Source organism: Panthera onca, chromosome C1 (genome assembly GCF_046562875.1).
Source record: "Panthera onca isolate mPanOnc1 chromosome C1, mPanOnc1 haplotype 2, whole genome shotgun sequence".
Classification (NCBI taxonomy): domain Eukaryota; kingdom Metazoa; phylum Chordata; class Mammalia; order Carnivora; family Felidae; genus Panthera; species Panthera onca.
Window position 1 is genome coordinate 104,885,469 of NC_138346.1, and position 27,545 is coordinate 104,913,013.

Here is a 27,545-nt window from a genome sequence, read left to right on the forward strand (position 1 = left end):
CTGTCTTCAGTGTGTGTGCATGTTTCCATTGTGCCCATACCACCTGTGCTCTGGGGCCCCGTGAGTCTAAATCGTCCTCATCCATTTTACATGAAGAGCTGCAGAGTAAAGCAGTAGAGTCACAAACACAGTCAGTACGGGCGGCCCCTCGGGGCTGGGTTGGTAGCGTGCGGCACAGTTAGTCCCCAAGCAGTACTTAGTGTGAGGAACAATGGCTTTCGCCCACCTGCTCCGAACACACTGCTCCCAAAGCGGCATCATTGGGCAAGAAGGCTGATTCTGGCTAACATCAAGTTACCCAAGAGGAGGAGAGTTCTGGCCCTGAGAGAACAGATCTGGACCTGAAGGGACAAGAAGGGGGCAGGGGATCTAGTCCTGAGAACAAGGAAGTGGTCCAGATCCAGGTGAGGGCTGGAACGAGGCCTGGAGCTTTCTCCACCTCCTCCTCTCAATACGCTCAGCGTCTACCCCTCCCACCTCCCATCCAAGTACTAACCAGGCCCGACCCTGCTTAGCTTCCGAGATCAGACGAGATGGGGCGCGTTCAGGGTGGTATGGCCGTAGACTTCCCTCCTAAGTTTCAAACGACTTAGGAGCTCTAACAGAGGTAAATGCCCCAAAGTGGGTCTCAGGAAAATATAAGTGATGAACAGACTTAAAGGCACAACTTCACTAGCTGTTTTAAAGTCCCATTTCCTTAGTTACTATAGGAGACCCCAAGAAAGGTTTTAAACAGGACAGGCAGGTGGTGGTAAGAGCACACGTGAAATGTTAAATGCAGCATATCACTATGTACATCACACATAAATGATTCGGACTTCAGGTTTTTAAAATACAGAAAGAATGGCATTATACCCCTAACATCATGGGCATTTTGGCACTGTGATTCCAAAACCCACAATGACAATCAAAAAGGGTAAAGTGCTCAGTTTAAAGGGGTCGGGAAAGATAGAAAACCTCTCGCTTGAAGACAGGTCTAAAAGCTCAAATAACACAGGTCTTCGGAGAGAAAAGCAGCAAAGCGAGGTACATACGCAGACAGAGAATTCTGCCAAGCACTGTGGAACACGTCGCACACTCAGGTTATTCACACCTGATCTCAGGAAGCACAGCCTCAATGGCGGGGCTAATCCACACAAATGGTAAAAGGAGCTGTGATACAAACTCGGGCCTCTGATCCCAATGTCTGAGACTTCAGTAGAGCCCTGCAGCCTTTCAAGCAATCTAAAATAGAAACTTCTGGAGCGCCTGGGTGGCTCAGTCGGTTAAGCATCTGGCTCTTGATTTCAGCTCAGATCCTGATCTTGTGGTTCGTGGGATCCAGCCTCACATCAGGCTCTGCACTGACAGCAGGAAGCCTGGTTGGGATTCTTTCTCTCTGCCCCTCCCCTGCTCGTGCTCTCTCTCTCTCTCTTTCTCTCTCTCTCAAATAAATAAACTGTAAAATATGAATTTCTCTAACAAACTTCATAATTCCCCCAGTGGTCACACCCAAGCCACCTGCCCTGAGCCAAGCTTCATTCCTTTAGGGCAACCTGTCCTCCTTACTCCATCCCTTGACATGAGGTTTACTGAGTGGGGGCCACCATTTTCTTACACTGCCACAACTACCTGGCCACCATGAGTGGGTCAAGGGTTTGGGGACTCAAGCTGGGGAGGGGAGGGGTGTGGTTGTAATCCAAGCTGGAGAAAGAGAGACTCTTTCTTCTGATGGTGAAGCTACAAGATGTGAACTGGACCCACAGTGGGACATGAGTGCAACACAGAAAAGAAGCCACTGGCCAGACAGAAGCAGAGACCTCCCCCACCCGAGTCACCAGTGCTGTCTCCACAGTAATCTCAACCACCACTGTGGGTGTGACTTGCCCCAATAATGCACCTTTTCAGCCTAAACTGCTTTGAACTCAAATCCTGTTCAACATAAAGTTTATCTGACTCCCTTCCCATGATCAGAAAGGTTAATATCAGTCCTTTTCTTTGCAAAGCTGTTAAAAAAAAAAAAATGCCTTAGAATCATATGAAGAATCAAATAAGATCACACACCTATCCCTCGCTGCCCAACAAAACCAAAATTACCATCTACTTGGCATTACTTAGTGTCTCCCAACACAGAACAGTGAAGATGAGCTGACATTTAGGTTACAAGAGGTGTGAAAGCACTTGGGAAAAGGAAAGGAACATTCCAAAAAATGGATTATGATGGTTCCCCCCACCCCACAACTCTCTTGGGAGATAAATCAATATTGTTCTCATTCTCTGTAGAAAAAAGATAACCTAACGGGAATAAAATGACAGAGAGACCTAATTTCTTTAATCCAACAAAGTGGACTTTGTCAAGGTATCAGGGTTTCCTTCTCCAAACTACAGACATTTTCTTCTCTGCTCATGTTTAAGAAGACAAAACATTTTTCCGTCAATCTTTTAAAGGGGAAATGAGATTGGGGTGCCTGGCTGGCTCAATCAGAAGATCACACGACTCTTGATCTCGGGGTCCTGAGTGTAAGCCCCACACTGGGAGTAGAGAGTGCTTACATAAATAAAACTTTAAAAAATAAATAGAGGGGAAATGAGATTAACAAAAATAAAATGATGTGCTTCACATCCTCTCTATCAAGTGCTGCTCTAGCTACACAGAGATATTCTGCCCATGAAAACGGAAGGCTGTCCAAAGAAACGGTAATACCCACGGGTGGTACTGAAGCACGCACTCTTGTACCACTGCTGGGCATGCAATCTGGCCCACTCTGACCCAGCAATTCAGGCTGAAAGGTTTTCAGAACGGTCAACACACACGCATGCACGCACGCGCACACACACTCACGAGCGTGAACATATGTACACTCAATGATGTTCAGTGCTTATAACAAACAAACAAAAAACAAACCTAGAAACTGCCTGTGTTAGCAACCAACCATGGATAAAGAAATGATGGCTAACCATTCACAGAAGAGAGTAATACATTAAAGTTATATTAACTCATAAGTGATCTAATTTATTGATGTGAAAAAAATCATCGTGACATACACGTAACCAAAAAAAAAGCTCACAAAATAGCATGTGTAGACTAAATGAAAGAAACTAGACACAAAACACACACACACGCATACAGAACATGTATACTATGAGCAGTCTTACATAAATATTTTTTCCATCTTTTTTCTACCAATATAAAAATAAACTAGTTATGGCAATAGACTGTGGCTGATCTTCAATTTTTTCATTTTAACTTTATATTCAGAAGTTTTATTAGTTGGTTCTTGTTCATATAACAGGCACATATCACTTTTACCATAAGAAAAACAAAATTATTTTTCTAAATCAGCATTTGCAAATACTTCAATTAGGCAGCCTCAAGAAAAGTGTTTGACAGGGGCGCCTGGGTGGCTCAGTCGGTTAAGCGTCCGACTTCGGCTCAGGTCATGATCTCATAGTTTGTGAGTTCAAGCCCCGCGTCGGGCTCTGTGCTGATAGCTCAGAGCCTGGAGCCTCCTTCAGATTCTGTGTCTCCTTCTCTCTCCCCCCACCCCTCCCCCCCCCCTCTTTCTCTCTCACAAAAATAAACATTAGAAAAAAAAACTTAAAGAAAAAAAGAAAAAAAAAGAAAAGTGTTTGACAGAAGAGATTCATAAATATAGAGAACAAACTGAGGGTCACTGAAGGGGTTGGGGGGGGGGGGGATGGGCTAAATGGGTAAAGGGCATTAAGGAATCTACTCCTGAAATCATTGTTTCACTATATGCTAACTAATTTGGATGTAAATTTTAAAAAATAAAAAATTAAATAAAAAAAAAAGTGTTTGAAAAAAAGATGTTCCCAAGATACATATGTAAATGTATCAAAGCATACAAGGCTTAAGACCCTCTGCCAAAGTAAGTCAAAGACAAAAATTTTCCTAAACGTTCCTCCAAATTATTTGGTATTTTTTTCTTAAAATGTCTTCTCCAATTAAATTTCTTTAATGTTTATTTATTCTTGAGACAGAGAGCGAGAGCGTGAGCAGGGGAGGCGCAGAGAGAGAGGGAGACACAAAATCCAAAGCAGGCTCCAGGCTCCGAGCTGTCAGCACAGAGCCCGATGAGGGGCTCAAACTCACAAACTGCAAGATCAGACCTGAGCTGAAGTCAGACACTTAATCGACTTGAGCCACCCAGGTGCCCCAAAATGTCCTCTCTAATTTAAAAAAAAAAAATGCATCATGCAGGAAAAGAACCTTTTTCCATAAGGTTACCCACAGTCAATAAATTGCATCCTGAAGCCTGAAACCTTGAGGACTTCTCAAATTCACCCCAGTCCTTCATATACCCAAGCTAACAGCAAAACCCCCTGACCCTGTCCTCCTCTCTAATGCCCTTACTCCAGTTTGCTTCTCCCCTCTCCCCCTGGTATTAGCCCACGCCACTTTCATTACACCCCTAACTCCTAAGGCAGTCATTAGCACCCAGCAGTCCTTTGATGTCTTCCACTGCCCCTAGAGTCAGTCCCAAGGTCCCACTATCTCTCCAGGCTCCTCTACCCAGGACCTTGCTCAGTCCCACTAGTGTAGGATCTCAGAACACTACCTCCATTAATGTCACCTGCAACATGCTTCCTCGTGGAGCCCACTGAGCCATCTCTCTTCCCTCACACAAGAGTCCTAAGAGATGCCTGGCCGGTTCAGTCGGTAGAGCGTGAGACCCCTGATCTCAGGGATCAATATATATTAAAATACACCGGGGCGCCTGGGTGGCTTGGTTGGTTGAGCGTCCGACTTCGGCTCAGGTCACGATCTCATGGTCCGTGGGTTCGAGCCCCGCGTCAGGCTCTGTACTGACAGCTCAGAGCCTGGAGCCTGTTTCAGATACTGTGTCTCCCTCTCTCTGTGACCCTCCCCCGTTCATGCTCTGTCTCTCTCTGTCTCAAAAATAAATAAAACGTTAAAAAAAAAAAAAAAATTTTAAAATACACCTTACAAATATATATTGTAATATGAATATGTACCAATACCTATTTTTTAAACAAAGAATCCTAAGGGCCATTCTTCCACAAAGCGCTTAAGGATGATTAAACAGAGATGGGGCGGATGCCAGAGATGGGTGGTTATGTGTTCGGCTCTTGGTTTCGGCCCAGATCGTGGTCTCACAGTTCATGAGTTCAAGCCCTGAGTCAGGCTCTGCACTGACAGTGTGGAGCCTACTTGGGATTCTCGACCTCTCTCCCTCTGTCTCTGCACTGCCCCCCCCTCCACTCGCACTATCTCTCTCAAAATAATTTTTTTTTAAAGGATGATTAAACAGACTCCTACCAGCCACTGAACTTGGCACGAAGCACTTCCTCCCCATTTATGACATTTTCCCCCTTAGTCCAAAGCACAAGCTGGTGGATTCTGTCCACAGGAAGTACAGCAAAATAACCTAGATCTCACTCAGTACTGTCTTCTGTTTCATGTTTTCTATGCTCTGCTTTTTCTCTCTCCTGCAAAGTGTCCTTTAATATCCCAAATCCAGGAAGACGTCTTGCTCTTATCTGCCTTTCTGTATCCCGTGCACAATCGTTATGAAAACGTAGAGCCGACCATCTCTCCATTACTGCTAGCCCAAACCAAACTTCATCACATCATGCGTCTTATAGGTTCACAAATCATTAGACTACCTTAAATTCTTTATGAGTATAAATGTATCTAAATGAGACTAATTTGAAAAAGTTTTTCTTTCTTCACAGTAATTCTTTTTGGGGATAACTATCAAAATATACGCTTAATTCCTGCTATACAAACAGACATAGGATGTATATTTCAAAAATATTTGGAGCCAACTAATAAATGAAGAAATGATGGAATCAGAAAGTCACCCTATGGCAGACAACACAATAATAATTATTTTTGGCAAAATATATCAATGGATGCTAAAACTGGTAGGTGAAAGTTTGGTCAAAAACAGGGTATTTACATAGTCGCAAAGGACCTCCCCATAAGATACCTATTCATTATAAAAGACAAATCAAAAATAAAAATAGCAACTTTCGGAAGCTACCTGGCAAAGACCTCTTTCACCAGGGAAGAGAAAGACACCGTGTCTCTCCTGATATGATGCACAGAGTACACCTGCATGGTATTCGGCCCCAAAGGCACAACCTCAATCTAATCATGAGAAACATTCAAGCTCAAATCGAAGGGCTATACAAAATAAATGTGCTCTTCCAAAGTATTAAGAGAGACAAAGGCAAGACTGATGATGAACCACCTCAGATTTAAGAAGACTATCCAGATGAGAACCAAATTCAACTGTGGTTCTGGACTGGATTGTGGACAAGAAAACTGTTCTTGCCTTTGCTACACAGGACGTTAGGAAGACAACAGGTGAGATGTGAATAAGGCTCACAGATGAGGCAGATCTTCCTCTACTGATCCTACTACTGACTTAAGATAACTGTGCTAAGATAACATAAGCAAATGTCCTTGTTTTTAGGAAATACATGCAAGTGTTTAAGAGCAACAGAGCACTGTGTCTACAACTCACATTCCAACGGTCCACAAATGATGATAATATGCGTGCATACACAGACAGAAAGACAAAACAAATGTGAAGGGTTAACACTGGGATCTGGGCGAAACTACATGAAAGTTCTCTGCACTATTTTCTGAAACCTTCCGATACGTCTGAATATTTTCCAAAATAAAAGAGTATTTATTTATGGTCATGAGTCTACTAGGGCCAAAGAACTGTTTTAAATATTAACCTTAAATATTTGGGTTTCTCATTAAAGTACAAAATGAGTTGCTTATCTCTCACTCAGGACCCAGTCTCCTAAAGCAATCACCGTGAACTCCGGGGTGAGTCCTTACACTCTATTCTATACACTCCAGTAGAAATTATTAATACTGCTGCAACATTACAAAAAAGTGGCATTGCACATGGATTCAGATGTGGGCTCTAAGTCAAACTACTCAAATTAAAATCCGCCTCTCACACTTTCTAGTTATGTGACTCTCTTCACTCTCTTAGGCAGTTTTCCCAACAACTGCAGAATAGGACTAATCACAAGACTTTTCACGTAGTACCTACGTCATAATTTGATGAGGCAGCAGATGCGAAGCATTTAACGGTTTCTGGCCCATAACGGGCACTTAAGAAATGTTAGCTATTGCGGTGCCTGGGTGGCTCAGTCAGTTGAACGTCCACCTTCGGCTCTGGTCATGATCTCACAGTTCATGAGTTCGAGCGCCACACTGGGCTCACTGCTGTCAGCACAGAACCTGCTTCAGATCCTCTGTCCCCCCTCTCTCTGCCCCTTCCCTGCTTGCACTCTGTCTCAAAAATAAATAAACCTTATAAATAAGTGAATAAATAAATGGATAAATAAATAAATAAATGTTAGCTATTAGTAAACATTAGCTGTCATGTATGGATTCATCTGCCTCATTTTTGGCTCCATTTTCTCACCCCAGCTGTTTCTTTTTCTTTCTGCTGTGACATTCAATTTAAGATTTCTTCTATTATACATATCCTTATTTAAATTTTAGCTTTCTAAATTAGCAAGGCAAAGTATTGTAAATAAAAATAAAAACAACCCTGCTAAACCCTCCTAAAAGGGGTCCTCAACCGGTAGGTTTTAAAGTTGTGTTTTTTTTTTTTTTTAATGTTTATTTATTTCTTTTGAGAGAGACCAAGAAAGCCGGCCGGGGGAGGGGCAGAGAGTGAGGGAGAGAGACAGTCCCAAGCAGGGGGATTCTGACCGCACTGAGCACAGGGCCCAATACAGGGCTCGAACCCACGAACCACGAGACCATGACCTGCACCAGAATCAAGAACTGGGTACTTAACCAACTGAGCCACCCAGGCACCCCCACCAGTAGGCTGTAAACTCACCCTTGGATTTCTCCAACAGCTGCTGCTCTGCTCTTGGTTATCAATAGTGCACAGCTCTTCACTATGAAAGATCCAAGGCCGGCAAGGACTATGGGAAGGTAGGCAACCTCAGCCCCATGAGCAAGTCCACTTTCTACATATTTTCTCTCCATAACTACATAATGTCTGCACTGTCTTCCTTTCACTGATCACATGCTACACACTAATCACTACCGGCACCTTATGTACACTGGCTCACTGAATCCACATAACGCTGTGTACATGAGGGAGGTTACCTGCTCAGAAGTCAAAGCTGCAGAGCCAGCACAGGAATCCAGACTATTCACAGTCAAATCTGAAGTATTTCCGACACACTCTGATGCTCTTGCATATAATATAAACACGTATTTCGAAAGAAGTGCATTAATTACATACATCAAACGTACCATTTTTACTTGACGATCCACGAAATTTTCTTGAAATAACTTTTCCTGACGTGTTTCTGCTTTTGCTTAGTACTGCTCACTATAGCTTTTCTACTTACAACACCAGAGCCATCTACCTTTTCATTTTGTTTTAATGTTTATTATTTATTTTTGAGAGAGAGAGAGACAGAGACAGAGACAGAGACAGAGACAGAGACAGAGACAGAGTGTGAGCAGGGGAGGGGCAGAGAAAGAGACAGACACAAAATCCAAAGAGGGTTCCAGGTTCTGAGCTGTCAGCACAGAGCCCGATGCGGGGCTCAAACTCACGAACCATGAGATCATGACCTGAGCCGAAGTTGGAAGCTTAACTGCCTGAAGCCACCCAGGCGCCCTGAGACATCTGTCTTTTTAAAACATACCCCAAGAGGATTAAGAGTACACTTATCTTGATAAGCGCTGAGTAATGAACTGCTGAATCACTATATTGTACACCTGAAACTAATGTAACACTATGTTAATTACACTGGAACAAAAATAATAAATGAATGAATGACTGCCAGAAGCGTGGGAGCAAAATGGGTGAAGGGGAGTAGGAGGTAAAGGTTTCCAGTAGTGGAATGAATAAATCATGGGAATAAAATGTATTCATGGGGAATATAATCCATGATGTTGTAATAGTGTTGTATGAGGACAGTGTAGCTACACTTGTCAAGAGTACAGCATAGCGTATAGAGAAGTTTAATCACCATGTTGTGCACCCGAAATTAAGATAACATTGTGCACCAACTATACTTTTTTTTTATTTTTGAGAGAGACAGAGAGAGAGAGAGCGCAAGTGGGAGAGAAGGGCAGAGGGAGAGATCGAAAGGGAATCAAGCAGGCACAGGGCTCAGTCCCACAACCCTGGAATCACAACCTGAGCTGAAATCAAGAGTCAGGTGCCAACCAACAAGTCACCCAGGCTCCCCTAAGAAGATTTTTTTAATAAATGTTTCATAAAACGTAAATGCTGGAAGGAAGGAAGGAAGGAAGGAAGGAAGGAAGGAAGGAAGGAAGGAGAGAAGGGAGGGAGGCCGCCCCGAGAAATGCAGATCTTACAACCAATGAACAACACTTGCAGGGACAAACTCTGGGAGAAATGAACAGCCTCTGAACGGAGGCATGGCTTAATGGCAGCACCCAGCAGACTGCCAGAAAAAGAAACAGAAGTCACTTCATCTGAATCCAATAATCTTTTCTGGCTCTCCCCTCAAGGACACACAGGGGGAAGTAAAAACCTCAATGAAAGCCAAGGTTGTAGCGACAGAGGCCAGGGAAACGAGAGGAATCTCCCTTATCTGTCAACACCTTCCTTCCCTCACGCCTATCAAGGGCACCTGATCCAGGGCAGAGGTAAAGAAGCTTAAGGCAAGACTAAATCTTCCATGGTCTACAGAGATGGTGCTGCCCAGAGAGGAGGAATAAGAAAGGAAGTGAGGCTCTCTGAACGCTAGAAACACGTTCCTTTCTTTTAGGGGCGCCTGAGTGGCTCAGTCGGTTCAGCGTCTGACTCCATTCTGGCTCAGGCCATGATCTCACAGGTCATGCTGAGTGTGGAGCCTCCATGGGATTCTCTCCCTCCCTCTCTCTCTGCCCCTCCCCAACTGTGCTTTCTCTCTCTCAAAATAATTTTTTTTTAGTTATAAAAAAAAAGAAAGAAAGAAAACACATTATTTTTGATTCTTCATAGCCCTGTGTAATTCTACCTCACCATCATGGGCTCTCCAACTAAGCAAGCCCTAACATTTCTTTTCTTCTCCACCCTACAGCATTTATAGACACTCCTATGATAGACACTCCTAAGATATCCTAATGATATCTTATCCTACACTGTCCATTGTCTTCTCACCTGCCTTACCCCTGGTCCCCAGTTAGACCATAAAGACCATATCAGGGCAGAGACAAAAGAAGCCCTAGGTTAACAGAGAACCTAAAATTTCAAATACAAAGCAGTCTGGCATGGGCCTTGAGACAAGAGTGCACTGGGATGAAGTCCGCATGTCCCAAACTTAGAGCAAGACTGCCCAGGCACCGGTAGCACGGTCAGGGTGCAGACGGAGCCCGATGGTCCCCACTGGACACCCAGCCCCCACCGCAGTATCTGGCACATCATAAGTGCTTAATTAACTTCCGCTGTTGCATGAGCACCTGGGGTCAAGTCCCAAAAACCCTGGTTACTAGCTCTGTCACCTTGAACAAGTGATTTGACTTCCTTGAGCATCAGTCTCCTCATCTGGAGAATGTAATCAACAGTATCTAACTCATATGGTAACTAGAAGGTAAAAATGAATACATATTTAACACAATTTCTGGTACGCAGTAAATGTCCCATAATCATAGGTTATCATTATTAGTCTACAATAATATATACAGGTCCACAAATCACTTATCCAAAACTCTGGCTGCCAGGGGTGCTCTGGAATACAAAATTTTTCAGGTTTTACATGGGTAAGGTAATACACACAGCTACACATACAAGACAGGAAATATATACAGAATGTATAAGGTGGGGAGAGAATATATATATATATTATATATATATATAATATATACATATATTAAACAGTATGTAGGGCAGCCCACAATCAAACATGAGTATTTCTGTGAAACACGCCCTGAGCAGGTGAATCAAGACTGCACGTAGTTCAGGTCAGTTGATTTTGGGTCAAACAACAAATGAAAATCACTACGTTTGGGGCTTCAGGGATTTGGGAACTGTGGAGAAAGAACTGCGGGACTGTCACAAAAAGCATGTGGTCCCCACCAAGCCCACTAAACGTGCAGGTGCCCGCAAATGTAAAGTGTGTGGGGCTGCCCGGCTGAATGGAAGGTGTCAGCACCGGGGAGGGGTGCACAGCATCGTGCTCCCTCATTCTCCCCAGCTGCCGGAGCCCAGGCAGCCTCTCTGGGTCAGATAGCTCTTTCTTTTCATCCCTTCTCACCTACACAAGAGAGAACGGGAAGGAAAACTCAACAGTGGCTGGAGGTTCGGGCAAAAATCTACTCTGCCATCTTCCTCGTTCTTCAAGTTTTACTAAAGGAAGAGACCAGATCAAGGAGGGTGGCCGTATTCAAAGTTTGGGGATTTATTTTTAATGTCCGAGTAATCTAGAAAACAAACAAGAGTCTCTCCTCTCCTTCTGTGTCTCCCACAGTCACTGTGACAACAAAGAACACTTAGTAAATGCTTCCAGGTTGAACAGCACCCCACGGTGTAGCCCTGGATGTATGAGGGCCTTATTCGGATAACCAATTCCTCAATCCCCAGGATGACTTCTATTACCAAAGAAAGTCCAAGGCCAACTCACAAAAAAATGATCAGTGATAGGCTAACAGAATGCAAACTGATCATAACAGGAGTCTAAGTGAGAGAAGGCTACAAAGGGCAAGTTTTCTCAAAATTCAGATACAGCACTTCAAAAACAAACCTGTAAGAATGCTCTCCCCATTCCAAAAATCACATGCAAATCATAAACCTTACTCTTCCCTCAGATGAATCATGAATGGTTCCCACCAGTAAAGAAAAAGCATTTATACATAGTAGGGACTTGATGTTTTAGTTTGGGGGCTGGCAAATTACAGTCCATGGGCCAAACTGGCCCTCCATCAGTTTCTGTAAATTAAGTTTTATCGGAACACAGCCATATCCATTCATCTGCGTGTTGCCTGTGGCTGCTCTCACACTATACGGAACCAAACTATTTACATATTTGTGAGAAGACCATTTGGCCCACAGAGCCTTAAGTATTTACTACATGGCCTTTAAGAAAATTTGCTGACTGTGTTCTTATGAGAGCGGCAGAGGCTAGGAATCAGGAAGACCTACAGTGAAGCCCCAGTTCCATAATCGCTAGTAGAAATTATACCTCAAAATTCATGTACAAAATCAGGGTACCTCAGTTACTTCATGTACAAAATCAGGGTACCACCATCTACCTTGCAGGGATGCTGCGAAGATTAAATAGGTAACATCCCAGACATACAGTAACTGAGCAATAAATAGCAGCTATTAACTGCAATTAATGCCAAATACAAATTTGCTTACCACTTTAAGAAATAATCAAATGTCAGGGAGCCTAGGTGGCTCAGTCGGTTAAGCATCCGACTTCAGCTCAGGTCATGATCTCGCGGTCCGTGAGTTCGAGCCCCGCGTCCGGCTCTGTGCTGACAGCTCAGAGCCTGGAGCCTGCTTCAGATTCTGTGTCTCCCCCTCTCTCTGCCCCTCCCCTGTTCGTGCTCTGTCTCAAAAATAAATAAAAACATTAAAAAAAAATTTTTTTTTTTTTAAAAGGAAAGAAAGAATCAAATATAAAATGATTCAAGCACCACCCAACTATTTTTTTAAGTGAGACACTGTGCTGACATTCAACTACATTCTCTATTAAGGAACAATAATACCCGGGGCGCCTGGGTGGCTCAGTCGGGCGTCCGACTTCAGTTCAGGGCATGATCTCAAGTGTCGTGAGTTCGAGCCCCGCGTTGGGCTCTGTGCTGACAGCTCGGAGCCCAGATCCTGCTTCAGATTCTGTGTCTCCCTCTCTCTCTGCCCTTCCCCTACTCACACTATGTATCTCTCTCTCTCTCTCTCAAGAATAAATAAACATTAAAAAAAAATTTCTTTTAAGAAATAACAATACTCAAGTACTATTGTTTTAAAAGACGAAAATAGTTTCCCTTTTCTCCTATCCTTTTAGTCCTTAACTTAAAAAAAAAAAAAAATTCGAGAAGCCAAGCTGCAAAATTTTAATGTAAAGTGAATCCTTTCAATCCATAATATATAAAACATGTCAAGGGACACCTGGATGGCTCAGTCAGTTAAGGGTCCAATCTCAGCTCAGGTCATGATCTCACGATCCGTGGGTTTGAGCCTCATGTCAGGCTCTATGCTACCAGCTTAGAGCCTGGGACCTGCTTCAGATTCTGTCTCCCTCTCTCTCTGCCCCTCCCCGGCTCATGCTCTGTCTCTCTCTCTCTCTCTCTTAAAAATAAATAAACATTAAAATTTTTTTTAAAAAAACATATCAAATAAAACTGAAAATGCAAATCAGGCTCTGAGAAATCCTGATCTATAATTTTAAAAGGGTGGGGGAGAGGTCTAAAAGGTAAGTTTCCAGATTTTGGTAAAGCCCCCAGGAGTACTTGCAGAACAGTCTAAGCTCCCAGGTTCACCCAAGAAACCAGTATTCATTGAGCACCTACTGTGTTCCAAGCTCCGGGCACCAGGTGTGCAAAGGGCAGTGTCATCACACTCAGACAGTTTATAAAGAAAGGGGGTGCTCACTACCATGTAACATTAGAACCATATGACATGGCCTAGACCACAAAGCCATCGGTATGAAGTCATATAAGGTATTAGAGCTTGGAGTCCTGATTACCTAGTCAAACACCTGCACTGCAGAGACAGGTAAAGTGATTTGTCCATGATTACATGCAAGTCAGTAGCAAATGTCATCTCGCTGACTTCTTCCCACCAAGCTGTCTTTCTTAAAAATTCCTTTGTGAAAGGTCAAGTCTTAATCTTTCAAGCTTTTGTGACCCGGAAGACGCTATTCTGAAAAAACTACCCAACCTTCAAGCACCTTGGATTCCTCCAGGCAGTGTTACCATGTTCTTCTGGCTTCCCACCCAGTCCGGTGGGTCTCCCACCTGTACTGTACTGCTCCCAATCTACTGTACTGTAAAACCCTTTGCTTGTTGATCAGTGCCAGACTATGAGCTCCTCGGAGGCAGGATCCAGTCTTGACACTGACTGCTAACGTCTGAGTGCTTGTTATGGGGCAGGAGCGGGACAACTTTATACACTCCTTCATTTAGTGCTTATAATAATTCCGTTATCCCAACACCGTAGATGAGGGAACCGGAGCCCGAGAGGTTAAGAGCTTACACAGTACAGCAGACTCTGTGGGCTACTTATTTAATAGCCATATTACCTCAGTCCCATCCCCAACTTCCTCCTTCAATCCATAATATATATAAAACCTGAGTTTTGTACACCAACAGCAGTCTGCTATTGCACAGTCAGTATAGTGCGGTTGGAGCCAATCTGTTTCACTGTCTGCCTTTATGGAACTGAACACTTAGGGAGTGCTTGTTCACTCACCGACCCAGTACTTGTTGAGCAGGAGTCTGACAGGGCTCAAATATTCCCCCTCCTTCACATGGCCACATGCTTCACTCCAAGGAGGCCAGACTCTTAAGATCAGGAGGTCAAGCATGATGGTAGACAATAATCATGGACACCCATCCACTTTCCAGTGACGCTGGGGTGGGCAGGCAAAGCCATTCTGGCCAATTTGATGTATAAGAGTCTGCTGGGAGCTTCTGAGAAAGACACAAGCAGACACTCTCCTTCCCTGGACATTGCTTTAGCTACTGCAGGTTTCTTAAATTCTTACAGAAAATCACCCGACGTCCATACAGTGGCTTTAAGCCAATGAGTCAGACTTCAGTTACTCTCACCCAAAAGCATCATAATGTGCACACAAAGCAGCGGAACTGTGATCCAAACACAGATAAGGTGTCTCTAGACTAGACCCTCCACACCTCTCCTGTAACACTCCCACCATCCAGCACCAAGGCTGAGCACATAAGCAGCACGTGTAACTTCAGCTAAATGAAGAAACAGGTGAATGAAATAGAAGTTAAGCTCACCTTTCAGAGACAGGATAACTTTTATGTGCAGTTGTAAGTAAAATATTAGGGTCCTAGGTCCCTTAATGAGTATAAAGCCTACTGACTCTTAGAGACCAAGGTTTAATGCATTTGGAAAACAAGAGTCTGTAAACACCAGTTTCCAGGTCCAAACCAATCTCAGAAAACCGGGTCAATGAAAAAGGCACAAGAGATTCTGTTTCTCATGGGCTCCCTTCACAATGTTTATAGCACTTGTTAGGAGTCATGCCAACGCCCCAGTCTTCCACCCCAATCTTGACCCAAAGGGTCAAACTGAAAGAGAGAGGAAGGGGGAGGGGACAGGTAGAGAGAATGACATCTCTTCAGTGCTTCAAGTCCCATCTTTATTCATGAAAGTTCAGTCCTTGAATGGCTAAAATGGTCATTTGGGTCTTCGGACCCCTGCCTCCACCCACTACCCACCAAAGGCACATGCCCACCTTGATCTTTAGAAGCTGAAGGATCGCCTCCAGGCCACTGCATACAGGTTGCAGAAGAGTCCTTGGCAACCCATACTATTTCTGGCCAGGTACCTAGGCCAACTTCAACACAGTGACCTGAAGGTAAAATGCTCCACGTACTATAGCCAATTCTATCCCCCACAGGAAACCAGTGAATACATTTGCTTTTCCTGAAGGGCCACTCACCAACATCTCATGACCCATTCACTGCAAGATACAGCATTCGCTTTAACTTCAAGGCTGCAAATGCCTGTAAACTTTCCAACACAAGAGCCTCTCTTTACGTGTTCACTTGGCCTTCTCTCGAAGTGCTAAAGCATAAGGATTCTTTCAATCTCCAACAAGAATCAGAGTAAACTCTACTTGCTTCAGAATGAAATGTCCAAAAGCCACAACCAGAGTGTCTTACTGGAGGCCAAAGAATCCTGCTCATCTCTCCCAGAGGAATCCTTTCTCCTAAGGACCAATTCGGACCCACCAAGGCAGCCCGGCCACCTATACAAGTGCCTCCTGGAGCACGACTTACCTTGTAATTGCTAGAGTTCACCCAAGAGGTAGCGAGCCCATCCACAAGTTTATCTAACATGGTCTGGTCATGCTCAAGGTCAGCAGACTTCTGTTTGTCTGAGAAATAGTCTATAAGTTCTTGGCCAACCTGCAGTCGTTTCCCCACATCCTTCTGCAACACCTGTGCCAGGCAGGACTCCATGCGAGGCTCCATGGTGGAATTCAAATCCAGATCCAGCAGAAGCTAGAGGGCAGTCAGGGTGACACCCTCCCAGTAAACGTACCCGGGAGGTTGCCTCTTTGTTCGCTGAGGGTTACTAAGAGCCTGTGTTTCAAAGATGCAATCCGGGGAATGGCAACAATGCACCATGTGTGTCTGAAGAGCAGCTGGTAGGATATTAAAAGTCCAATTTAAATAACTAGCAGGAGATAAAGGAGTGAGTGGCAGAGCGAGGTTCTACTCTTGGGTCTGAAATTCTTCATAATTCAGCAGTCCATTCTGAAAAGTAAAAGAGAGCGACAAATCAGCACAGATAACGTAACATTCAAATGTTTTGAAACATTAAACCACAGACAAAGCAATTCGCGCTGCAGAATCATTTACAATCACAAGTGGAGTGAGAAGCATGAACGGTTTGGCAACCATATCAGAATAACATCATTATTATTTTTATCAGGAAGAACATGGAAACCCAAAGCAAAGAGCCAATGAGCTACACAGTTGGTAGGTTGACGTTTTTCACAATTTTCCAGCTTGTAAATATGCCAGTCAGGAAAGCAGTCGTCTGCTTCAGCTGGCATATTTATTCGTGGCTTCAATTTTGCTTCCCACCAAAAACTTAACCCCACTCTGCGTGTGAATCACTGTAGGTACCGTAGCTTACTCTTACTGCCTTACTCTGAGTTTTCTAAAAAACCCACTGCCGGAAATGGGGTGGGCGCCATAGAAAGACCACTGACCAAAGTGGCTGGCCTGGTAATGGGAACCAAAGACAGCATCTCCATCAAACTTCTTGCTCAGGAGCTTTACAACAGGGTGAGCAGTCATCCCTGCCTCGTCATCCTCCCTCCAAGAAAGAAAAGGGAGTGATGGGCGTGGGGGGACAGGGAGAGGAGAAGAGGGAACAGGCTCACATTCTGATCACTTACGGATAGTATCCTCAGCTGACAACAGCACCATTTGGGCCTGGTGTTTTTATAAAATCAGGAGATCTCAAAATCATGTTTGAGGGCAAAACACATGATTCGAGAAAAGTTACACTAGCACTGTTTTCATCAGACTGAACAAGTTGAACAGTGAATCTATAGCTGCTGCAGCAACTGTACACATTTATTTCTCATGCAATTTCTCCTTGCCTTCCAACCTAACAAGAGCCACAGAAAACCTGTCTTCCAGATGCAGCACCTCCCTGACGCTGCAGGAACGAGAAGTGATCCGCACATCAGCAGTAAGTCCCAGCTCTCAGGGGTTCTAGCAGGTAAATATGGACTTATAAATCAAGTAAAATTAAAATTCTGCACAGAATAATTCTTCCAGTCTGAGCACAGCGATTCTTTCCCTTTCTGACATCACCTAATCCGTCCCTACCCTCGGTATAAAAAGCACAATGCGATGGGGCGCCTGCCTGAGTGGCTCAGTCGGTTAAGTGCCCGACTTCAGCTCAAGTCATGTTCTCATGGCTCGTGGGTTCGAGCCCCACGTTGGGCTCTGTGCTGACAGCTCGGAGCCTGGACCCTGCTTCGGATTCTGTGTCTCCCTCTCACTCTGCCCCTCCCCTGCTCATGCTCTGTCTCTCTCAAGAATAAACAAACATTTAAAAAACAAAAACAAAAAAACAGCACAATGCACTTTCTGAGTTCTAGAATCAGAGACTTCTGACACCGGCAGTAATCATTCAAGTCGAGTCATTCAATGAGGAAGACCCTCCTTCAAAGTCCCTGACACATGACTGATTACCCATCTTCTACATGCATGGTGCTGGGGGCAGGACGGCCCTTGAGAAGACCCTGCTTCATACGGCAGAGGAGACAGCCGCTCTCCATCACTTCCACACCGTGGTACTGATCCCTCCTTCATAAGAAGGACCTTCAAATACATAAAAGCGTCTATTACCCTTTATTCCAATTTTTAAGCCAAACAAAATAACCACAGCTCCTTAATCAGCTATGTTGAGCTTTATAAAGGAGGCATCAGTGATACAGGAAAACTGGACAAACAGAACCTTTTCTTTCTCAGTCCAATATCAGCCCAAGAAGCAAATCAAACAAGATTGGGCTTGTGGTGGATTAAAAATGGCCACAAATTCTTTGCTTCTCCTCCCTCATCAAGGTGGGGCCTAAGTCCTCTCCCACAGTGACTCTGGGGTTGGCCCTGTGACTTACTTTGGCCCGTGGGGAACCAGCTGCTGCAAAAGGAAGCAGAGATTTGAGAGGCAAGTGCGGCCGCCCACCCTTAGAATGCTGCCCAGGGCCCGCCATGCTGGGAGGAAGCTCCTGGAACCCGAGAGGCCATGTGGAAGGCAAGCAGCACGCTCCAGCCGACGGTCAGAAGCAGCCGCCAGACGTGGGAGTGAGTCCGTCAGGGACCACTTAGCCATTTCAGTCATCATCTGACTGCAGCTACACAAGTCTGAGGAGACAAGCAAAAAACCACCCAGCCAAACCACAGATTCTAAGAGGTAACATCTTGTTGTTGCTGTAAGCCACAGGTCTGCAGTGGTTTGTTACACACCAGTAGATATCAGATGCACTCTGCCCTCCCCCAAACATCTATCTTTCCTTCTCAGTGAAAACAATCTCCTATCCTTTACTCCTCCGAGGGCCTAAAATCAACGGACACTAACCAATAATGATAATGATCACACAACTTTGAAGCCTCTACTTGAGGTGTCAAGTTCAATACCAGATGATGTATATGGACTGCCTTTAATTCTCCAACCAACTGTAAAAAGTACGTATTAGCATCCCTGTTTTACTGAGGAAACTGAGTAAAAGTACAGGTAAGTAAATTTCTAAGGCCACATGGCCACTTAGTTTCCTCTCCCCAGCTTCAAACCCTTGTGATTACAAGCGTGGCCTAGTTCTGTTCTCACTCAGGGAAAGGAGGTCAGACATCATGCTCAGCTAGGAAGTAACAGGCAAGAGAATGCGGTCTCCATTGCTGGGAGAGGAATGATTCTGTTCATTTCAGCCTCTCTATAATTTTTAAAATACATATTATATATAAAAAGCTCCCCTGCCCTAAGAATTGTATAGGATTTCCAACAAATAAAAGTATATGCTTCTTGAGGGTAATTATGCAATAAAGGCTTAAGATAGTCAAAAGTAGGTCACAAACTTCTATGTACAAAACCCACAGAATGAAAGACACTGTTAGTCCCTAAGCGTTAAGCAGATTGGGTCCTCTCTACTCTTTTTCTCCTTAACTTAAAAAAAAAGGGGGGGGGGGGGCGCCTGGGTGGCTCAGTCGGTTGAGTGTCCGACTTCGGCTCAGGTCATGATCTCTCGGTCTGTGAGTTCGAGCCCCGCATCGGGCTCTGTGCTGACAGCTCAGAGCCTGGAGCCTGCTTTGGATTCTGTGTCTCCCTCTTTCTCTGACCCTCCCCCACTCATGCTGTTTCTCTGTCAAAAGTAAATAAACATTAAAAAAAAATTTTTTTTTAAAGTAACTGATACTCTCGAGCATTTTCTCCATCTCTGCTTTCAGAAGCATTCAGGGAATATCAATCACATAGTCCCAAATTCACAAGGTACAAAAGTATAAAACCTCCCTCCCACTCCTGCCCCCCAGCCACCTAGTTTCCCTAACAGCAAATAATGTCACCAGTTTCCTGTGTACCCTTGCAGAGATATTTTTAGTGACCCAGGTAAATAAATATGTGCCTTTCTCCCTGTACCCCCTGGGAATTTTCTAAACCAACAAAAACACCAGCAAAACTTCATACAGCAACAGACTTATACAAAAACATTCTTAAAAAAAAAAAAACACGTTATATTAAAAGATGCAGAAAATAGAATATAAACAAACGGGGGGAGGAGGAGGTAAGACATCTCTTCCTTCCACCCACATCCTGTCCAGGCTCTCTACCAGGGAAAAGCCCAACAAGGAAACACGTCTCAAGTTAACCCAGAACCTGCAGTCCCAGAGGTGACCCATGGTTAGACCAAATAAAAACCAGGTCTGTTATGCGCAAGGCATTGCTGGAAGGCACGGGGACGCGATAAACAGGACTCAGCACTTGCCCAGAAAGACCTTACGAACCGGCACAGCGTCTGTTCACGATGGGTCATCAGTTCTGAAATCATCATTTGAGGGTGCGGTGTCGCACAGAGGACTACCTGACAGCAGTGCTAGTGTTAGGAATTACTCAGACTGTTGGAATGAGTAAGTCACGGGGATGAAAGTGACAGCGCAGGGAATACAGTCAGCAGCACTGTGTGGAGACAGACGGTGGCTACCCTTGTGGGGAGCACCAGCATAATGTACAGACTTATGCAATCACTTATGTTATACACCTGAAACCGATTTAACATTGTGCGTCAACTGTACTTCAATTAAAAACAAAAACAAGGGGCGCCTGGGTGGCTCAGTCGGTTGAGCGGCCGACTTCAGCTCAGGTCATGATCTCGCGGTCTGGTCTGTGAGTTCGAGCCCCGCGTCGGGCTCTGTGCTGACAGCTCGGAGCCTGGAGCCTGTTTCAGATTCTGTGTCTCCCTCTCTCTCTGACCTTCCCCCGTTCATGCTCTGTCTCTCTCTGTCTCAAAAATAAATAAATGTTCAAAACAAAAAAAACAAAAAACAAAATGACTCAGAATGTAACACTATTTGTAAGTTTAAAAAAAAGTCCCACTTGCACACATTTTCCAAAATAATAAGAGAATGTAAAAATGATACAAAAGAAAAGGCAGGTGAGGTTAGAATGGCCAACTACCTTTCCTCCTCTTGATGTATCACGCTAAGTGCTCTCCTTGAGCAAGATCTCACCACGAAAGCCATGGGGCCACTAGACCTTACTGTATCAGTCCCTGGGAAAAGGGACACATGCCAGGTGTTTCCGAAAAAATGCCCCAACTCCTCTTAAACTCCTCCTCCCCAACTGCAAAGGGCTCTTCCATTCCCCAGCATCACCCTTCTCTGCCCCCGCTACGGTATAAGCATCTCAACTTTTTCCTGCCGCATCATCTTGGTCTATACCGGGGGCGGGTAGTAACAATAAGAGGAGAAGCCCATGGCCCTACAGCCATTCTCCTTTGCAGTAGCCAGGAAAGTGGAAATTAACAGAGCAATGTTTATCAGAACAATAGCCCAACTGTGAGCCCAACTCTGCCAGGGACTAACAGGAAGAAGTTAAAAAATACCAGCTTCAACAAGAATGAAGAAACACACAATTAGACAGCCTGAGGTAATGAAAAGAGCAACAAAGTTTAAAATTCCAGCCTCTAGTCTTGACTGCCACTTCCTGAGTGGCACTGGGGAGAATGATGGCTCCTCATTCATTAAATAAAATTAAAAATGGAAAAGGTTTGCACAGGAAATTTTTAAAAACTGGCTCCTATCTCTGTGCGGCGCCTGCGTGGCTCAGTCAGGTAAATGTCCAGCTCTTGTCTTCGGCTCAAGCCATGATCTCACGGTTCATGGGTTCGAGTCCCACATCGGTTTCTGCACTGGCAGTGCAGAGCCTGCTTGGGATTCTCTCTCTCTCTCTCTCTCTCTCTCTCTCTCTCTCTGCCCCTCCCCTGCTTGTGCCCTCTGTCTCTCTCTCTCTCTCTCTCAAAATAAATAAATAACCTTTAAAAAATTAGTTATCTCTATCCCCTTAATTATCATAACTACTCTACAGCACCTGCATACACAACCATGGAGGTGTATTAACAATGGAGGACCGGTGGGCAGGGATGGCAGAGAACCGAACCAACTCTAAGCTCTGCTCCGTAGACTTCTCCATAAGAGAAGTTACAAGCAGGACCATTTTTACCTAGTGGCTCAAAACAAGTTAATACTTCTCATGAGTCTGTGGGTTGGCTGGGCCCACCTAGAAGGCTCTTCTACTAATCTCGCCAGGGAGCATTCATGCCAGCTTCACCTGGGTGCGAGTACACAACAGCATCACTCACATGGCTGAGAAACTGAGGCTAGCTGCTGGCTGGACCGCCTGCCACATATGATCTCCAACCATTCGGTGACAGAGGCTGCACCTCACTACAGAGTGGCTAGAGCGTTTCGAGGTAGCAAATGGGGAAACTGCCGAGCCTCTCAAGGCCCAGAATCCAGAACTTGTAAATCACTTCTGCTCCATCCGGCTAGTGAAAGCAAGTCACAAGGCCAGCCTAGATAAGCATGAGGAAATCAATTCTACAAATTTATAGGAGGAGCTACAAAGTATTTTGGCCATGTTTTTCAGTCTAACACAGATGTATTCAATGGGTATTTGCAGAATAAATAAATGGATAAATAGATGGGATGAATACATTTGTACTGTTTATCCATTACCAGGCTAATCTCAATTACTTGCATTGATTCAATTTATCATATATCACATCTCACCATAGAAAATACAAGAGAAGTTACTATAATCCATGAGTTGAAAATGCTTCCAACTTACTTGGAGAGAATGAAATGCACTCACCAAAAGCTTATCAATGTAAGAAGTCAATACAAACATAAGATGCACATTACAGTTCACAGGTGGAATGTTACACCTGCAAAATAAGGCATATGAAGGGGCGCCTGGGTGGCTCAGTCGGTTGAGTGTCCGACTTCGGCTCAGGTCATGATCTCGCGGTTGGTGAGTTCAAGCCCCGCGTCGGGCTCTGTGCTGACAGCTCAGAGCCTGGAGCCTGTTTCAGATTCTGTGTCTTCCTCTCTCTCTGACCCTCCCCACTCTGTCTCTGTCTCTCAAAAATAAATAAACGTTTAAAAATATATAAAAAATGAAAAAGTAAGGGATATAAATAAGTTCTGTGGTAATTCAGAGGGGTAACTCAGAAGGCGTGGAATGACCAAGTTAAAACTATATATGCTCATTAGGTAATCGGGTGCACTTAATAGGAGAAATGATAAAACTTAATGGGAGAGGGGCACCTGGGTGGCTCAGACAGTTCAGTGTCCGACTCTTGATTTCAGCTCAGATCATGACCTCACGGTCTGTGGGACAGAGGCCCGAGTCAAGGCTCCACGCACTGATAGCGCAGAGCCTGCTTGGGATCCTCTCTCTGCCCCTCCCCCACTCGCACTCTCTGCCTCTCTCTGTCAAAATAAATAAATAAACATTTAAAAAAACAAACCAAAAGAAAACCTTAATGGGAGGGGCGCCTGGGTGGCTCAGTGGGTTCAGCGGCTCAGGTCATGATCTCATGGTTTGTGGAGCTGAGCCCTGCTCACATGCACTCATGCTCCCACACTCGCGCGCGCGCGCTCTCTCTGGCTCTGAAAATAAATAAATAAACTTAAAAAAATAAAAACACTTAACAGGGAAGAAAAGCATAAGCAAATGAGGGCGGGAGATACTTGTGAACAGGTGAGGGAAGACGTGTGGTAAGGTAGAGACAGTGAAATACTGTGAGGTACACAGGCCTCATTATGCCCATTTCAAAGACAAAGAAATGAAAGCTCAGAAAGGTTAGATAAAAAATACAAACACCTGCCCACAGTTTTAAAGCTAATAATGTCAGGCAGTAGTCAAAAACCAGAGCTGCCTAGCCTTAAGGCTTGTATTCTTTTTTTTTTTTTTTAACTTTATTTTGAGAGAGAGAGAGAGAGAGCATGAGCAGGGGAGGGGCAGAGAGAGAGAGAATCACAAGCAGGCTGTGCTCTGTCAGCACAGAGCCCGACGTGGGACTTGATCCCACGAAAAATCAAGATCATGACCTGAGCCAAAATCAAGAGTCGGACACTTAACCAACTGAGCCACCCACGCGCCCCTTTTAGGTTTGTATTCTTTTTTTAATTAAAAAAAAAAATTTTTTTTTTTAACGTTTATTTATTTTTGAGACAGAGAGAGACAGAGCATGAACGGGGGAGGGTCGGAGAGAGAGGAAGACACAGAATCCGAAACAGGCTCCAGGCTCCGAGCTGTCAGCACAGAGCCCGATGCGGGGCTCTAACTCACGGACTGCGAGATCATGACCTGAGCCGAAGTCAGACGCTTAACCGACTGAGCCACCCAGGCGCCCCTGTTTGTATTCTTAACACTTCACTACGACCCTCTACTACCATGTTGAAAATCCAAGGTACAGGCATTTAATAACGGAAACGTGAAAATGTTCAACAGCTATAGCAGGTGGGGCATAAAAAGTAGAGGAGTAGGAAACAAGAAATCAAATCACAAGTACTTAGGAAACTTTAGTAAACTAATATTCCTCATTATAGTATCAAGAGAGACAATTCAAACTAGCAGTACAGCAAAATAAATAGCCACATCGAAACTCTCCCTGGAAAATATGTGTAGAAAGCAGGCATGACATTTAAAAAGCCAACTCTAGAAGCCAGAAAGTGGCAGAATTTTACTCACATTAAGTCTTTAAAAGCAGTGTGTATCTACCTATAAGACAACCCTTTGAAATTAGCAGAATTTTATTGACATTAAGTCAAAAGCAGTGTGTTTCTATCAATAAGACAACCCTTCTTGGCGTTATAAGATTTTTATAACATGGTCTGAAATTTTTAAAAGACACTCTGCCTTGTCCTGCCAGCAGTGAATCTCTGTTCTCACTCGACCTGTGCCTTCTCCTCCCCCCCCCCCCCAGCCCCACCCATTTTCTGAGCCCACACAGTCAGGGAACACTGAGTCCGTGCCTACGACGTGGCACGCATTGTACGGTGCTAACGACAGGAAAGCACAGAACGTAAGGCTTGGTCAAGCCTTCAAGGAGCCCCCTGCCCCAAAAGAAGGCAGAAACAGAAACACAAACAGCCGCGATGGTATCAGTAGTCTTTTTTTTTTTTTTTTATATTTTTATTTTTGAGACAGAGACAGAGCATGAACGGGGGAGTGTCAGAGAGAGGGAGACACAGAATCGGAAGCAGGCTCCAGGCTCTGAGCTGTCAGCACAGAGCCCGATGCAGGGCTCGAACTCACAGACCGTGAGATCATGACCTGAGCCGAAGTCGGACGCTCAACCGACTGAGCCACCCAGGCGCCCCTCAGTAGGAGTCTTAAGCAGGATGTTTGTAGCAGGTGCTGCAGGTAGCAGAGAAAGGAGACAAGATGCCGCCTGAGGAAATTCAAGTGGGAATTTCAGGGACGGGGCAGGCAGGGCAGCTCACACCATGCCGATAGAGCACCCACTCTCCCAGCCAGCCCCACCTTTTCACTTGTCAGCCTGTGGTCACTGGCTCACAGCCCCTCGGCCTCCAGCCTCCCTGTCTCCCTCCCTCCTTCCCTGCCTCAACATCCTGCAATGGCCTCTCTTTTCAGACACCTCAGACCTCTACCCTTCCAGGTGTCTGTTCTCAGGTGTCAGCAACCCCTCTTTGTCTCTCAGCCCCCCTGACGTGTTCTGCAATCCCACTTTCCAACCACAACTGACCATCCTTCCAGCCCTTAGGCTCAAGCCCCTGGCTCCAGCCTCAATTCCATAAAACGCCTTCCCAATCTGACCTTCCTTAGTCTGGATTCAATTCCATGGGGATTTTAAGGGCTTGAAACTTTCAACTTTCTCTCCTGTGATAGCTGCCTCGTAAATCTGCACCCTGGAGGAACCAGACACACTTAACCAGCTGTCTTCTCACGCCTGCGGCAAACAGTCCATCAAGCGGAAGGGAACACACGCACGTGCCCGATGGGTGTCATTTTACACTGATCATCTCAAACTTCACAAAGTATTCCAAACCAGCATCCTAATTCATGTTCTCCAGTAAGCTGGCCCACCCTTCCCTCCAAAACCACTTTCCCATCTTCTCCCCAAGCGCCCATGTACCCTGTCCTGCAGCCTACACCCGCCGGCCTCTTCAGATGTCAACCAGCTGCACTGACGTGCTTCCTGCTCACCCTAAAGCCCCTCTGATGCAGCTTCACTGGCCCCTGCCCCACCGGAGCTGCTCTCATCAGGGTCATGGATAACCTCCATGCCAGCAAATCCAAGCAATACCCTTTCTAGACTTTCTAACTCCATCTCTCGGGAGCATTCCAAAGCTGGCCCCTCCATCCTTCATAAAAAATTTCCCATTTCCGTGAAAATAAACAGTCGTGCCTTCCTGCCACTTTTCTGGGCACACCTACTCGAATCTCTCTAACCATCTCTGCTCTGCTTCCAGAGCTGCTGATGGGCTCAGATCGATGCCTCTCATGCTCTAACCTTGCTCACTGCAGAACACTCAACATCCGTTCCCAGGAGTTTAAAAGCTTCCCGTGAACTGATGACTTCCAAATTGGCATCTCCAGGCCAAGTATTTGTGGACTCCCGTTGTACACCCTGACTCCTGCTCTTCCTTCTTCTGCCTTAAACCCTCTCCCTGTGCCTACAGTGGTCTGGCTATGGGCCTCATGGCTTCAGCTTAAAATTCACCTCCTCAACAAGTCCTTCAAAGACCACTCACAGGAAGCCCCTCGTCACGGCATCCCATTCCCTTCCTTCAAATCACTTGTGACAAGTCATAATTCTACTGCATGTTTCACTATTTGCTGGCCGTTTTCCCCAGGACTGTCAGTCTGGCACAGGAGGGGATCTCATTTGTTGTGTTCACCTGAAGCCTGTAACCATATCACACACAAGGCACTTGAGAAGTGTCTGTTGAATGATTCAAGTTTGAGCTGAAAATCAAAAGTCACTGGCGATCATTAACTGAGTTCATTATCTTCTTGAGGAGTGGGAGGAATGGGGTGGGTAAGAAGAATGTGAAAAACATTCCAGGTGAAAGGATTGTGCGAATACGTATGAACAAAGCACAAACACGAGAGACTGGCTCACCAGAGGAAAGGCAGCGATTTGGAAAGGCCAGGGCACTGGCTCCCAGCCGGTAAACACTGACCCCACCCCCGAGATGAGAGTGGACGGTTATTACAAGAATGTCGGAGAATTCTTCCATACACACACCAAACGCTGTCCAGATGTCCTCATGTCCACATTTTTCAAACTCACATACACACTGAATTGTTCAATGTGATGGTAATGTAAAAAGCAATTCTAAATTCTTTCTTTTAGTTTGACAATTTTTCTCAATTAACAGATACTAGAAATTCCACTTCTGTAGAGCTCTGTGATTTGGACACTAGCCTCAAAAACTCTGGAAACAATCAGTCAGGCATAGAGCAGGAAGACTAGACACAGTGCCCAAGAGTCTATTTCCAGCCCTAAAAGTCAACAGGCCTTCAGGGAGCTCTTTACAAGTTATCTATGAACAACAGAATCAGACTTAGGGTGGGCATATAATTTACCTGGAAAAGATCATTAAAATCTGGAATTATACAAGTGATCACAAGATCATAAGATTCTGTGGTAAGGAGGAAAAAAATCAGAGTTAATCAATCTCTCTCTCTGAGAGAGTGAATACACACACACACACACACACACATATATATATATACAGTCTATATATATATATAGTGTCTATATATACAGTCTATACATATATAGATGAACAATAATTAAATACAGTGAAGTCAAGAAAAAAAAGT

At 44.8% G+C, this 27,545-nt stretch overlaps 1 protein-coding gene across 32 annotated transcripts in view; it reads right to left on the minus strand.

Annotated features, from left to right (window-relative positions):
- CLASP1 (cytoplasmic linker associated protein 1) overlaps window positions 1–27,545 on the minus strand; it is a 274,262-nt gene that overhangs the window by 220,917 nt on the left and 25,800 nt on the right. For 31 of the 32 annotated variants that reach the window (XM_078451384.2, XM_078451387.2, XM_060625391.3 and 28 more), the window contains exon 2: window positions 15,950–16,429. In XM_078451384.2, coding sequence (XP_078307510.1) covers window positions 15,950–16,144 — 195 coding nt within the window. In that variant the 5' untranslated portion in view covers window positions 16,145–16,429. Of the gene's footprint in view, window positions 1–15,949; window positions 16,430–23,225; window positions 23,244–27,545 lie in introns of those variants that run through there. The other variant, XM_078451385.2, reaches the window with a different exon arrangement.